Raw genomic sequence first — 16,179 nt, 5'->3', positions numbered from 1 at the left:
TTCTAAAGTCTTGGGTCTGAGAGTCTAAATCTCATCAAATGGTGGTCTGTGGCTCAAATGCCGAATAAATAATGGACCTTGATATGAAAAGGGTTGAAACCCACTGGTCTAAATGGTCTAGCTCCCAAATACATCTATTACCTGCTCAATGCTCAGACCAGTCAGGCCTCTCAGCTCAAGATCAAGGTCTGGTGAGGCCTGTGAGGGTGCATTTTATAATTTGTCTGTGTGCGGGAGATTCATTGCTGTACCATGTCAATGTGGATGTTTTTTCTAATGCTTTCTACGTTGGTCTCTGTATTGTTGATACTTTTGTGTAATGTGCATTGAGTTTGCACCTGCATGAAATGTGCAAGACAAATAAAATGTACTTGACTTTACAGGCATAAAAAATATTTAGAAAAGCTCTGTTTAAGCCATTTGTCTTTAATAATGAAATTGTCTCAATAAAGTATCTATATTAGCATTAGGTCATGGCCCAGGTCTTCCCTCAAGTTAGCTGAAAGAGGTAGTCAATGCTTTTACAGACAAAAATATTTAAAGTATCTGACATAAAAAAAAATCATTCCATTAAATCACCATGAAAACAAAAGCAGTAGCAAGGTATTTGTATTTAAAGGAGTTGCTATACGAGACTCATACAGCACACCTGGGCTTTTATGACTACAAAGCAGCATGTCCTGAAATGGCCAACTCCCCCCGTCGCCTTCAGATAACAAAAGTCAAGTGGTGAATTTAAACCAGGTCATAGTCTGTATACGAAATTTGTATATTCAAATCGACCATTTGCTCCTTCTCTGAAGCAGAATATCCAGGAGTAATGGTTTGATCCTTTGTCATTTTTGTCATTTGCACCTATTAAATACCCGGGTTTTCAACTCATTGTGAACGGGGGACCACCACCCTGACTAAGAATCAACCTGGGGACCACTGTTGTGTTGGGTTAAGATTAGTGCTTTGGTAACACTTGCTATACATCCCACTGTTTCTAAACCAATGGTCCATGAGACTACTAGTGGTCCACAGCATAATTAGGCCTGCAGGTGCTCCATGGGAAAATGTTTTAAAATGTAAATACATATAAATGTATTAAAATGTTTAAATGATAAGTCCATCAAATGTAAGAAAATATTTGAATTAATAAGCACGGTGTGGGAGAAAAAGCTTGAAATTGAATGATGACTTGATTTGATTTAATTTCTTGCACGATACTACGTGGAACAAATGATATAAAGCCATGGCATTATTTAACTGAAATATGCTAGTAGTCCAGAGCTCAAAAAAAGGTTGAGAACCACTGATCTATTCCTATCCCATTCTCTTACTTTATCCAACATTCCATTAAACTCATGTTAACTGATATACTGATTTGTATTTTATGTATGAGTGAGCAGACACATGTGATCATATTTCCTAATATTGAGGACTCAATCAGGCAATCCGGTACACTTCCCCTTCTTGAGATTCTGACTCCCTTCTTTCCCTTCCCTCCCTTCTTGACCTCCGACTTCCCAGTAACACTTATAGGTCACCAGGTCATTTAGCGCACTGTTCTGTGGAAGAAAATGTAATTAAAAAATCCTCACTTTCCTGCATTCCTAAATGCATGGTCAGGGACCACATGCAACACCTTCAGTAGTTATATAGTATTAACATACTCTACCATAGAGAATGGTTAAAATATTTTATTCGTTAAAATAAGTCCAGGACTGTCGCTTTAACATCAGCTTTTCACATCATCAAACGAGATGTTTGACGTGCAATTTCCATAATATGCACATATACCAGTTCAGAAGAAGGATAACATTACAAATGTATTTTTTAATCAACTATTAGTTGTTTTTTCGCCCCTTTTGTTGTCATTTCCATTCCCCCACCCCCATGTGTATAGTCCCTGCCATTTCCAACCGCCACTGTTTGGTCTTGGGAGTGTGTAGACAACCACACATCTCTTCCGATACACGTCAACAAACACCTTTTTTCACCTGACAGCGAGGAGTCTCACTGGGAGGGTATAACGCATGCAGAGGAACATGCTATTCCTCCCAGTTCCGCTCCCTGCTGAACAGAAAAGGCCTGTATGAGTCACTAGTGCAGTGACAGAGAACACTCTTTCGCCGGGCTTCCTACACATGCACAACGCCAACTGTGTTCATTGAAGTGCCAAGCCAGCGGCACCATAATTTTTTCTTTACAGCATGGCACTGACTATAGGGGCCAAGCCGTTTCAAAAAGGGCCTCTCTGTCTGTGTCTGTCCGCAACCAATCTCTCAGAAACATTGGACCGATAAGTGCCAAATGTCTTGTGCACACTGCCAGTAGGCCAAGGAAGTAAATCCATCACTATTGTTCACATATTGTGAATATATTTGTTGTGTGAATATATTTTCCATTTTGTGATGGGCCTCAGATCTTAGATCGACATCATCAACATGACATCAAGAGATCCACAGGGAAGCCACGCCGGTAATAGACCCTGTCTTGTTTAAACAAATTAGCCCTTAATAACTATTTTTATAAAAAGGGTGAAAAAAATGATTTGGGAAAGACTGAGATCATCAACATGACATCGTTAACATGACGTCATAGATCCACAGGGAAGCCACGCAAACATTAGACCCTGTCTTGTTTAAACAAATTATCCCTTAATAAAGTATAAAAATACATAATTAATAATAATAATTTGGGGGAAAAAATAAATGTTCTGCAGGTTTAAGTTGCTTTTCACCAAACATGATTCCAAGGTCAGATGTTGAGGACAGGGATGTCAAAGAGGTCACAGAGGCCCTCAGTCTCATCCAGATTATAGATGTACTCATGTTCACCCGGGGGAGGAGAAAGACGCAGGAGTGGAGAGAAAACTGAAGAATAAAAATGTATTCATTAGGTTGAGATCATCATATATACACCGTACAAATACAGCATCTGATATGATCAGATGATACTGATTATATGCTGTTTTTCACCAACACTTACCGTCAGAAGCCATAAGCTCTGCTATTAGATCTTCGGTCATAATTTCTACAAAATTAAGAGAAGTGTGGTTTGAATACTCAATCATTTACATGTGAAAAGGGAAGTAAGTAACAGTGAGATGAACAACAAAAATAATCAAATTAACAAAAACACAATCAGTACCTTTGGTTGGGTCTAGTAAATCTGCCAGGCCTTTGGATACGTCCATCACTGTAAAACAAATACATCAGAGCAGTCAGTACAGAAAGAAGACAACTGAAGAACATGGTGGAAACAGCAGCTAAAACACTGCAGAATAAAAGCCTGTAATAGAATATTTGGATAGTGGACACTAGTAGTTACCAGGGTCATGCCACATTGCTGGTGGCAGGCACAGCAAACATTTGAACCTTTTCCTCTCTTCTCTAATTTCTGTGCAGTAATAGGGTGATCAGATTTCATTATTATTAAAAGGAACTTGACATTTATGTCCGATTTGTTTTCCATTCAAATTTAAAAACGTGCTGTATAGCCAAACTATTGAACACATTTCAAGAAGATTTTTTTTTTACTGTATATACATTACTCGGTTATATTCAGTTATACTCTCCATAAAGATATATATATTAAAAACAAGTGGTGCTTAGCACAACAATGCCCACCCCCTTTAAAAATAACAAATACACACATATTTGGGTTTTGATTCATTTTAGAATAATGTCACTTTTGAGTTTGCCCTTTCACGGTCAAAGGTCATGTTTCCGTTTGTCCATTAAGTAAAGATGTTTACCGTCAACCATTTTAGAGCTGTGGTGTAAACTGACATTTGACAGATGCCCTTCACCAAACCTTTAAACCCCAACAATTTTCAATAGATGGGAATATTATTTAGCTCAATAACTGAGGGGCAGGGGGGGGGGGGTCTTCTTAGTTATACGTTTTGACTAATATTCTTTAATTAAGTTATAGCCCAAAAACTATTACCTTTTAATGTGACCTTTGACCTTGATCCAATTCAGGAAAGGTTAATAACAAACAGATAGACACGGACTAAAACAATAACCCTCCATGAGGGGGCGTAATATGCCACTCACATTCAGCTGATTCAGAGATGGACTTGGCAACATTGTAGCTGGGATTAGCCGAGGCCTGGCTTAGTGGGTCCTCCGTTTCATCTGCAGAAGACTTGGCATTTTGCAAAATGTCTTCAGGTGGTGGGACAGGAAGCACCATAGGAACAGAGTCAGCATGACCTTTATTGATCAACAGGACATCAATTGGTCCGGTTGTGCTTTTCAGATGGATCTGATACTTCCTCTCACCATCCCGCCCCTGAGTAGAGATATAAACAAGTCACACTATCTGGGGTAAAGAAACGCAAGCAACCATAAAGAGACTAGAGCTCTAATGTTGCAAGACTTACAGCTTTGGGTATGGGGACATCTAGCTGTGTACCGAAGGGTGCACGCACGGCCAACAGGGTATGACCTGAGAAGAAATAAATTCACCCTATTATGTCAAATTAAAAGAGTACTAGACTGTCATCTTTTGATGTGCCTTTTTAATGCTAAGCCATGTAAGAACTTTGAAGATATCCCAAAACTCATGTGTAAATGTGATCTGATAGGAAAGTGAGAAAATAAAATGTACCACTGAAGCAGCTGCAGATATCTTCATGGTTCACATAGGCAAGCGTTGATCAGAGTTAAGGTTGAATTTAGAATACTGGTAGTTAAAACTACATAACTAATCTGTCATTTATTTTGGTTTGATGTTGTTTTTAACACACATACCAGTATCATCTCTAAAACTTCTCCTTAATGTTCAATTCAAAGTTTCATTGCAAAATTAGAACGTTTGCCAAAAAAGTGCAGATCTACAAGCTCACAATGTGGCGCATTGCGACGCATTGTGAGCTTGTAGATTGACTATTTTTTGGCAAAGAGAAAAAACGGTCCAAATACAATCTAGAGGGTTTAAGTGGTTAAGTAAGTGTTTGCTTTAGTATTCAAAGGATATGGATGGTTTTCAGAGTCTTCTGTCACATTCCTGATGCTCTGTTGGACCCAGCCTTTCTGTTGGTCCAACTCATTTTCCTTCAGTTCCAGATCCTCCAGTTCTGACTTTAAGACCATCACCCTTTGAGCAATCGCCTTCGAGTTACCTCCAAGCGCCACACCCCTTATTCAGACAAAAACAATGACGATATGTCGTTATTACAAGAAGTAAAATCTCTCTACGCACACACATGCATATCCACCCATACAAATACTAAAACTTACTTCCACTGTACACTGTTCTTGGATGTTTTCTCAATCAGACCAACTCCCTCTAGTACATTGGTGATGTCATAGATGCGCCTCTTCTGTCTGACAGCCAAGACAGTGGCAGCCTGGAATTAAATACAGCCATTACATTATCCTCAGTGAGTGAGCCATAGCATACTGTATTAATCTATCAGACATTTCATAAATCAGTGTTTTTCATAATTCCTTTAATACTTGACAGTAGTCTACATTGCACAAAATGTAAAAACCAAATCTGAAAGCCCCCCTCTGACATGTAAGGCCTAATAGTTCTACAATCCCTACACATTGCTACAAAATCTGTGGCTAGTCAGTTATTTATGGGCATAAACAATAAATTGAAGAAGGGTAATCTGATAATGATGTACCGTGAATGTTCACATCATGTATTCTTTACTGTACTTCAGACCCGTTATTTTCTTTTAAATAGCCAATTTAACACTGAGGTGCCCACAATATTTAGAAAGAGAAAAAGAGAGATTTTATATTCTGTGCAATTGGCTATTGGGCCTATATAGGGCATAGCAGTGCCAGCACAGCCATTTTGTGGTGCCACATATAGAAAACCCATTCATTCCCCCCCATAGAGATTTCCAAAAGTATTATTTGCCTGGAACCACGCCATCCAGGTTCCTGATGAATCATGTCCATAAAACATTTTATTCTGTGTTAAAACATATTTAAATAATTAATGATATACTATATTTAAGAAATACTTTTGTGGGTTTTCAAATATTGTTCTAAAATATTTGTAGTTAGTACTTACTACTTTGAGATCCACCACACCATCCTTCGCATCTTGTAATAAAGCGACAAACTTGGCAGTGAGCAGTCCCAGGCTCCTCTCACGTCTCTGTGTCCCAGCCTGCTGAGACTGCGGCTCCACGTCCATCATGTTCATGCTCGTGTTGTTCACTTCAAAACAGACTGGTTGAAGTGGCGGGACGAACAGCCACCCACCCAGACACCCACCACACTTACTCACATAGAGCACAGATTGATGACTATGATGGTGATGATGAAGGAGCCAGCAAGTCTGCAGAAAGTAGCTCTCTCTGTCTGGAAGGTCGTTTCACTTCCTAGTAGAAGCTGTGTTTGTTTTGAAGTGTGCGTGCGGCTGAAATGGAGCCGTTTGTTTTGTTTCCCTCAATCGCTCACCGTACCAAGAAGTGCTCTAGTATCAGGATGTTCTGCTCCAGAGTGACTTTAGAATTCAGATAGTCTTTCATATTAATCATAACTAACGCACGGAAGATTAGACTACAACAAGTGTGGAGTCTTTTAGTTCAGCAGCCGAGTAAAGCGATTTGAAAACTCCCTCCCGACCATCTAGCTGAGCTGAGTGAACCCAGCGAGTTGTACTTCCGGGATACGTTTGTTCCGGGACTTCATAATAAAGTGGTTGGTTGTTGTTTTGGGTTTTTTTCTTTCACAATAAATGTTCTAATTCAGGGGTCTTCAACGTTTTCAGGCCCAGGACCCCCTAGCTGAGAGAGAGATGAAGCAGGGACCCCCTCTATATTGTATAAAATTGTGTTTCAGATTAAACTTTTCTCTTTTTTCCCTCTACACCTCTTTGCCAAAAATAGCCGATCTACAAGAGCTTGTAGATCTGCTATTTGTGGCTAAAGTTCTCCACAGAAAAGGGACGTTAGTTAGGGTTCAAGTGGTTAAGGTAGAAACAAATAATCATATCGCACAAAGATTTGGCGGACCCCCTGTAGTTACTCTGAGGACCCCCTAGGGGTCCCGGACCCCCTGTTGAAGACCCCTGTTCTAATTGATTGATTGATTGATTGATTGATTGATTGATTGATTGATTGATTGATTGATTGATTGATTGATTGATTGACAGTTTGCAAATGTGGTACGATTATACAATGGTGCTAAAGGGAAACACAAAAAGCCCGGGCTTGTTTCCATTGTGGTCCTGTGATGATGATGATGATGATTGATTGATTGATGTACTTTATTTAGTAGGACATGAGAACAACAGTACATGGAAGTACAAATTCACAATACAAGGTCTACTAAACTGGAAGACTCATAAAAGCACTGAGCTTGTTTCAAATGAGTTCCCCATGCACACAAATCATGATGACATATAAGAGACAGACAGATATACACAACTACTATAGAATGTCATACAATCAGTTTACAGGTTACTGGTATGAAGAGTAAGAAATATGTACAAAAAGGAGAAGGAGAGAGGGGGGGGGGGGGGGGGTAGGGGGGTAGGTTAGGTTAGGACTTAGACAGGGGCCATTTTCCAATTGCAGCCTCCTGAAGGTGTATCTTTAGGGCTGTTTTTAAGGAGAGTAGGGTTTTACACTCCTTTACTCCTTTTGGTAGGGCGTTCCACATTTTTGATGAATAGCATGAGAACGAGTTACTTCCCTTTGTTGAGCCAAAAAAGGGTTGGACAAGGTTTGTGGAGCTGCCTCTGGTATTGTGATCATGGACATCATTAACATTTTGGAAGTATTTTGACAAATACAGGGGGATCCCAATGTTGTGATATATCTTGAAGACCAGGCCCATAGCAAGTTGCTGTACTCTGTCCGCAACCCTAAGCCATCCAATCCTATCAAAATGATCAGGGGTTAGATGGGTTTTGTAGTTGAGGCCAAGAAGTAGCCTTACAAGTTTGTTTTGATGATGGTGTTGATGAAGAATTTGAGTAATTAATGTATTTAACAAACAAAAAAAGTTAAATGTCATTCCCTTTCAATCACTATATATAGACAGTTGTTAAAATCACTTTGAAATTAGATATCATTCCAAAGTGTGTATCTCTGTACATGTAGATCTAATTTCAAAGTGAGAGTGATAATAAACTTCCTTTGCCAGGTGTCTGGTACAGTCACATGACACCAGAGCAGCAGTGTTGCCATGTCTGCTTATTATATAAGTGACTTTGGGGTTGTTTTTTCTGTAAAGTTGCTCGTAAATGTTGGTAGTTATTGTTGCGGATTGCGTTTTTTTTTTTGTTTGCTTGTTTCTAAAGTGTCGTTGCTTATTTGAGCTACTTTCCAAAAATGTTGTTTAAATCAGTGGTTCTCAAACGTTTTCATGTGGACCCACCCCCAAGTTAACATGTACTTGACCACCGATCTGAAAATATTTTGTGCCAGGGACCCCCAAGATTTGTGTATAGATAGACCCGAATTATACTTTAGTACCCTGACCAAAATGTTTTAAAAACATTTTTTATTCAAGATTTTCTTTGAAAATAGCAGATCTACAAGCTCACAACGCGTTGTGAGCTTGTAGATCGGCTATTTTCAAATGGCTTATGTAAAAAGGCCAAGCTTACCACCAGAATGCCCCCACCCCCCAACTGTTTACCTTACATATTTATTTTTCTTTTTTTACTACTCGTTTATATGATGTTTTTGCATATTTCGTTTATTATTGTTTGTCTCTAAATGTTTCGATGAATTGAATACACAATGGAAAGAAGCCATAGTGCTTTCTTGGTTTTATCCTTTTAGCATCCTTTGTTATGGAACTGTACCTCTGTGCTTTTTTTTGCAAACTGTTAATAAAGTATTCAATCAAAAGTTCATGTGGCCTCTTTTGGGCTTGTTTTCATAGACCCATGGTTGCTTATATTTCTCTCATGAAATCTGGCAACGCTGCAGAGCAGTCACATGACCTGCATGGTTTCAGTTTAAAGCACAGGGAAGCAAGCCTAGCTTATTAGAAGAAGTTGTTCCTGACAGATCATATCAACGGTTCGGTGCTACAGATAATGTTTTCTGGAGGTGTATTGTCGTGTTTTGTCGCCTTGCTCTGTGTCTTCACCGTGGCTCAGTGTCACTATGCCCCCGACGAGGTGACCGAGCTTCCTGGCATGGCATTTAAACCAAACTATCGTCAGTGGTCTGGCTATCTCAATGCTGGTCCAGGGAAGTTTCTACATTACTGGTAGGTTTGAGTCACTTTTAAACCCGCAGTGGTGGAAAGTAACTAAGTACATGTACTCAAGTACTGCAACTAAGTACTAATTTGAATGATTTTTACTTTACTGGAGTATTTTCAAAATCATTTTTTGAAAACTTAAGTTACTTTGTAGATTTTTATTATTATTAGAAAACATACATTAACCCCTATTTAAGCTCGCATCGTCACATGTTGTGAGTTTGTAGATCTGCTATTTTCAAAAGATTGTATCTAAAAACATTAGTCAGTCACATGGCCTGAGCCAAACTAAATAGGCTCTAGTACACACCTGTCCTGCATGAGCTAATGCACACAGCCATGGTAACTTGTTCCATCTGCTTATTGGATTCCAGAAGTTGTGGCAATACAGTACTGTGAGTTGTTTACACCTAAGGCATGGCCAGCATAACCTGACTGTCAAATGGAAGAAGCTTGCAACACACATTTTGTTTCACAGCCTACTTCCTTCCTGCTCCTTCCTGAAATCAAATGCAAATGAGATTTCCGGAGGGAGGGGGGGTTTACCAGGTTATGGCCAGCAGCAAAGAAATAAAAAACTTTGCTCTAAAACCCTGATGTCATCTGTTCCCTCCTGTGAGCCCTGCCACAATTACCTTCTTATTCATGATGTGACTAGGACTATCCTGTTGGTGTAAAGTAAACACTTACTTGTAGGATGTCTAATTATTTAAACCTGTAAATCCCCAGGTTTGTGACCTCTCAGAGGAACCCACTGAAAGACCCCCTGGTGCTGTGGCTGAACGGAGGGCCTGGCTGCAGTTCTCTGGATGGATTCCTGTCAGAGAATGGCCCCTTTCATGTAAGTTTTCATTGATTTCTCTCCATGTGTATATGGGCACGCTTGTGTCTGTCTGTCTGTCTATGATGTGTGTGTACTTAAAACTAATTCAGCTGCATGACACAATTTAATATGATCGCTCATGAAAACTTGGAGGACCTACAACATCAGAAATCCTCCTACCGTTTCCTTGATATTCTTCCAACAGGCCTTTTCAAAAATAGTTCAAATTGCATGGGCTCAGATCTTTTACAAACTGTCAAAACTGCAGTAGAGAGAGAGAGAGAGAGAGAGAGAGAGAGAGAGAGAGAGAGAGAGAGAGAGAGAGAGAGAGAGAGAGAGAGAGAGAGAGAGAGAGAGAGAGAGAGAGAGAGAGAGAGAGAGAGAGAGAGAGAGAGAGAGAGAGAGAGAGAGAGAGAGAGAGAGAGAGAGAGAGAGAGAGAGAGAGAGAGAGAGAGAGAGAGAGAGAGAGAGAGAGAGAGAGAGAGAGAGAGAGAGAGAGAGAGAGAGAGAGAGAGAGAGACTTGAAAAACACCCTGGCTTTGATATCTTTCAGTCAGCAATTGAGAGAGAGAGAGAGACTTGAAAAACACCCTGGCTTTGATATCTTTCAGTCAGCAATTGTTTTTGGAGTCAAAGAATGTTTTAAAAGTCAGTGCCCAGTATCAATCGGTAATGTTAAAAAACCCAAGCCAAAAACCTTGGTGATCTGAATGTTGGCAGCCACATTGACACAGTTACGCTGTGTCAATGTGTAACTGGAGCACTTGCCCCGAAACAAACTCCCCAGTTGTTATAGTTTTACTGCGGTTACGTTTAGGAATACCTGGTGGCGATTGTTCCAAGGTCGCCGGATTTGACCCTGGGCAAGTGTGTTTTGGGGCGAGCGTTCTTGTATTCGTCTCAGCAGGATTTACAAAAACTTGTCCATGCATTCATCTTCAGTAGACTTGACTACTGTATTGGTGTCTTTACTAATAGATGGTTGCCTTTATTGATCCCGCAGGGGGAATTCAGGTGCCAGAGACCATGGACCATTAAATTTCCTTCTTTATTATGAGCTTATTTTGCTTGTTTTATGTGAAGCACTTGAAGTTCCCTTGTTGAATTGCCTTGCATGTAGACAACCCTCTCCCCTTCTTGGTTGTACTAGCATACATGAGCACAGATTGAAAGTAACTGAATGAGGTTTCTTTTCAGGTACACGATGATGGGGCTACACTGTATGAGAACAAATTCAGCTGGAACAAGATAGCCAACATTCTATATCTGGAATCTCCTGCAGGAGTGGGCTATTCTTACTCTGATGACCAGAAGTACAAAACGGATGACAACCAGGTGAGTCTGTTTAGTGTCATTAAGAGTCTTTACCAGCCCAGGAGAACGGATGGATAGATAACTTTATTGTTCCGTGAGGGAAATTCAGGTGCCAGCGACAGAACATGTTTTTTTTTTTTGTATATTAATTTTTATTGATTTTTTTTTATAAGACAAGATACAACAAGACAAACAAACACCAGACTCTAATGTGTAAGCATGAGTAATTAACCTATCTTAATGAGGTAATGGATAGGCAGACAGAGTACAACAGACCACAATATACAGTTGGACACATCAACAATCGAGCTTGTAAAAAAAAAAAGACAAAAACAGAGCAGTCACAGAGTTGAGATGAGTCACGACAGGACCCCATATATATTCAAATGTTGCCAGACTGTCCTGCTTGTTGTAACGAAGCCTCTCCACGTGTATCAAAGATACAAATTCATTAAGCCATCTGGTAAAGCAAGCAGCGGTGGCGGTTTTCCACTCTGTTAAAATAATTCTCTTTGCTACCGGTGTGCCAAGCATAAGAGTCTGCTGGACAGAATACGGCAGATCAAGAGAAGCTTCTGAGCAACCAAACAAGGCAGTTAGTGCGTCAGGTTTGATATGAAAACCATATACTCTGCTGTAACAAGCAAAAATGTTTTGCCAAAATAAAACAATCCTTGGGCAAGACCAGAAAGTGTGACCCAACGTGCCCTTGGAGATGTTGCATCTGTCACAAGTATCGGTGTACATTTTGGATACATTTTATTCATTTTGACCTTAGAGTAATGTAATCTGTGCATGATCTTGAACTGGACAAGCTGCAATCTGGCATTGACTGTGCCTGAGTGAATCCTCTTCAAACCCTCGCTCCAGATCTCATCAGACAGTTCCACACCAATATCAGCCTCCCATGAGGTCTTGATATGAGTTGTTGATGGAATAGATCATTTAGAAAACAGCTAGACAAATTTGGAGATTAAGTGTTTAGAGTTAGGATGGTGTTTCATTAAAGCAAAAAAACAGTGTTCCTGAGGTATGTTTTCAAAATTGTTGAAATTATTTTGAACAAAATGTCTAACTTGTAAATAACGAAAAAAGTGGGCTTGTGGAAGCGAAAATGCTTCTTTCAGCTTTGTAAATGTTGCAAAATGGTTATTTATATATACGTAGGTGGTCTCAACATGGTTGAGACCAGTGGTTCTCAAACCTTTAATTTCAATGACCCCATAATGGTTCCATTTGTACACTCTCAGAGTTGCAGACCAGTAAGGGTTGATTAGGAACCCCCTCAAGGAAGAACCCCTGGTTAACACAATTTTGACAGTTTATACATAACCTTGCATCTGAGAAACTTAACATTTTATTTATTTAATCTATCTTGTAGGTTGCTGATGATAATTACTTGGCGCTACAGAGTTTCTTTGCCAAGTTTCCCAACTTCACACAGAATGAGTTCTTCATATTTGGTGAGAGTTATGGGGGTATCTATGCCCCAACCCTGAGTCAGCGTGTGGTCACTGGAACTGGCAAAATGAACTTCAAGGTGAGCAAACCATGCCTGGTTTCACTTGCACTTCCAACTGCTTACCATCAGTAGTGCTGTGAAAAAAATCTAGTATTAAGATGTTGGCGTTCAATTTGCCATGGAGCCATTCATTATTTATGTGATTTTTGGTGTTCTCTCTTTTAGGGCTTTGCAGTGGGCAACGGGATCGGCAGCTTTGCTCTCAATGACCAATCTTTGGTCTACTTTGCTTACTACCATGGACTCTTGGGAGAAGAGTAAGTAACAAATCAGAGCCCATTGTCTCCTTGAGTTAGGCAAAGGAAAGTATTTACGATATATATATATACTACGAGAGATATTTAACTGGGGTCATTCCACCTCTACTGGCCTACAATGTGCCTTTGTTACAGATCATAAATACAGATTATTACAGCAGTATTACAAGTGTCTTTAATGCTAGCAAGGTTATCACTCATGGAACGATTTGCTGCAGGACAATGCCCATGATGCATTGTGTGAATAGCCATATGGATGAGGTTATTAAATATAGTTAATTGTAGGCATGGGGTTTACTTATTGTAAGTCGCTTGGATAAAAGCGTCTGCTAAATGACTGTAATGTTAAGTGTGGTTAATTCGTTTTTGTAAAAAAATTGCCTTTTTTTTTTTAGCATGCTTAAGTTTAGACATTGGTGTAGTGCGATTTTTAAGATTTGCGTAAGGATTGGGGGGGGGGGGTTGTAACTAGACTTTTCTTCAGCTACAATCTTAAATGTTATTACATTTGGAGCACCAATTTGCAAATGCACATTTTGCACAAATGCAGTAAAGTTAGGATTTTTTTTGTTCCTCTGCAGTTTATGGCGTGATCTGAACATCAATTGTTGTGAGAAGGGAAGCTGTAACTTCTACAATAACAGTGTGGATGCCTGCAAGACACAGGTACAATATGCATGTCTACTTACTGTATAATATGCATGCATTTCTTCTTGTTGTATTTGAGTGATTTTTAAGTGTCTGCACTCATTCCAACTCGCAGCTAAATCTGGCCTTCAGGATAGTTTACGAGTCTGGGCTCAATGAGTATGCACTATACTTGGACTGTGAAGGTGGAATCAAAGCCTATGAAATGACCATGCGCCATCTTTTTACAAACTACAGAAAATACTGGGAGACCCAAGTGAGTGTTATTTTCATGAGCAATCTTAAATGCATATCTGATCTTGTTTTTTGTTAAGCAAATTGGATGAGTGATTTGCATTTTATGTTTGTTTTTGCAGAATGCATTTGTCCCTCTGTCTTTGAGTGAAGTCCCTCCTTGCATCAACAGTACAGCTCAGATGAATTGGCTGATCAGAGGTGATGTGAGAAAGGCTTTGCACATTCCAGACACACTACCACCGTGGGACATTTGCAGGTAAATTATGACAACATAACTGATAAACTAAAAAACACTTTTTTGTCAAGCAACATGTTCATACAAGAGTACCAAATTAAATGTAGTTGAAAGCATTGGCATTAAATGTTATTTACTTTGTTGACCGGGGTTCCCCAGGGCTCTATAGCATTTCCCTCGACTCCTATTTGCCCAAAATGGCCATCTATGTTGCAAAGTGACATGTTCTGAGCTTGAAGATTATTTTCACAGACTGCTCGCCCCAGACTAGGATCCTAGGGTTCATTTGGTTGAGATTAGGGTGACACAGCGTAACACTAGTGAACTTGGTCTGTCAGCTCGAATACATTATACTTTACATATATAGACGTGACTTAAATTACTGGGATTGAGTGTACCAGTGTCGTTGATCACAAATTACTGGGATTGAGTGTGCCACGTTGAACAAATTATTTTCAGTTTTGTTTGAAACTAACTTGCCACACCATTGTCCTGCAGTTGAGTTGATGGTCACAAAGAGGTTATGCATCATCATATAAATTGATTTTCTCATCTGTAGTGCTGAGGTTGGAGCACAATACTCCACTGTCTACCCAACTGTGAAGGAGGTTTATCAGAAGCTGTTGTCTTTGGGTGTACGGGCACTGGTGTACAATGGAGACACTGACATGGCCTGTAACTTTCTGGGAGACCAGTGGTTTGTGGAAGATCTTGGCCAGAAGGTGGGTTTTTTAAATTCAAGAGCTAATTATCAGATGCACATGAATTGGATCTTGTACATACATGTTAAGTACGTAAACTTTTCTCATAGGCAACCACCAAATACCAGAGTTGGATTTACGATGACCAGATTGCTGGCTTCTACCAACAGTTTGGGAACGTCACATTCCTGACGGTTAAGGTAAGCATTAGTAGAGCATATGCATCTCAAAGTCATGCTATTCCAGAGAAGATCTCTGCATATCAAACATGGTCGCCACAGCTGCTGCGCTCATTAAATGCTTTGACTAAATAAGGCTTTGGGTATGTAATAACAAATTATCGCCACTGCAATTATTGTTACCCACGGAGAGGCAAGACACTGATGAATTGAATACACAGGACCACAATGGAAACGAGCGCTTAATGCTTTTTGTGTTATCCTTTTAGCATCATTGTATAATCATACCACTGTACTATTAACTGTTGAAATATTCAATCAAACTGATTATCCTCTGTTCTAGGGTGCAGGACACATGGTTCCCCAGTGGGCTCCAGGTCCAGCTTTCCACATGTTCCAGTCTTTTGTAACAAATGGCTCCTACTGAACATGTTGGAGAAACTTTGATAACTACACTTGTGTGTAGTGAGCGCAGTTCATTTTTCTCAGGGAAGAACCCTGGAAAAAGGGTGTTCTTAATTACCTAATGATCAATGTATGGTTTAAATCATCAAGCCACAAGTCTAACTTTATGCTTCTGAAGCTAGCTTTATTAGATCACTGTACTACAGTCAAATCGGGTGTGCCTTAAAGGGACTTGTCAGCTCTGAACAACCTAGCTCAAATTGTCTTGAGCAGTCTTCATTTTTATGTGAATTTTGTGTCTGTATTAAAAAGTTGTCTGAACTACCAGTGTCATGGATTCATTCAAATCTAGAATTGAAGATATTTATTGGGGGGAGACGGAACAAATAGACCGAAGACAACATATCGTTGCTGTCGGGTGGAAACCTTGTATGTCCATCACATTTCAGTTTGTAGTTTAGTCACAAGCTCTTAATACTTTCATTGGTTAATATTTCTAAAACCTGCACACCTAACCACTTTAACTTAAAGCTGAACTACAAGCTCACAATGCGATACGTTGTGAGCTTATAGATCAGCTCCTTTGTGTGACACTGTAGTTGCTGAAGTAGGGCATTAATTACCGTTAAAAGGTTTGTGCCCCACTGCAACGATATCGGTGACCATGTCTCAA

At 39.7% G+C, this 16,179-nt stretch overlaps 2 protein-coding genes across 2 annotated transcripts; one reads left to right on the top strand and one right to left on the bottom strand.

Moving 5' to 3' along the window:
• Positions 1-1,706: 1,706 nt before the first annotated feature.
• LOC311050297 (transcription factor E2F5-like) lies at positions 1,707-6,598 on the bottom strand. The gene is made up of 9 exons (XM_084064305.1): positions 6,028-6,598; positions 5,238-5,347; positions 4,976-5,136; positions 4,606-4,650; positions 4,379-4,443; positions 4,050-4,287; positions 3,139-3,186; positions 2,977-3,021; positions 1,707-2,861 (listed from the first exon to the last, which is right to left on the bottom strand). Exons 1-9 carry the CDS (start codon positions 6,160-6,162, stop codon positions 2,746-2,748), a joined length of 963 nt encoding a protein of 320 aa, XP_083920431.1. The 5' UTR covers positions 6,163-6,598; the 3' UTR covers positions 1,707-2,745.
• Positions 6,599-8,920: 2,322 nt separating this feature from the next.
• On the top strand, positions 8,921-15,827 carry LOC311062078 (lysosomal protective protein). The gene is made up of 11 exons (XM_084080855.1): positions 8,921-9,191; positions 9,915-10,026; positions 11,206-11,343; positions 12,704-12,862; positions 13,010-13,101; positions 13,683-13,767; positions 13,865-14,005; positions 14,106-14,242; positions 14,781-14,943; positions 15,033-15,122; positions 15,445-15,827. The coding sequence occupies exons 1-11, from the start codon at positions 9,016-9,018 to the stop codon at positions 15,526-15,528; spliced, it is 1,377 nt and encodes a 458-aa protein (XP_083936981.1). The 5' UTR covers positions 8,921-9,015; the 3' UTR covers positions 15,529-15,827.
• Positions 15,828-16,179: the final 352 nt, after the last annotated feature.

Source organism: Gymnoscopelus microlampas (genome assembly GCF_963454915.1).
Source record: "Gymnoscopelus microlampas genome assembly, chromosome: 1".
Taxonomy (NCBI): domain Eukaryota; kingdom Metazoa; phylum Chordata; class Actinopteri; order Myctophiformes; family Myctophidae; genus Gymnoscopelus; species Gymnoscopelus microlampas.
The sequence above is the reverse complement of the archived record's forward strand: the minus strand, read 5'-3'. Positions and strand labels throughout refer to the sequence as shown.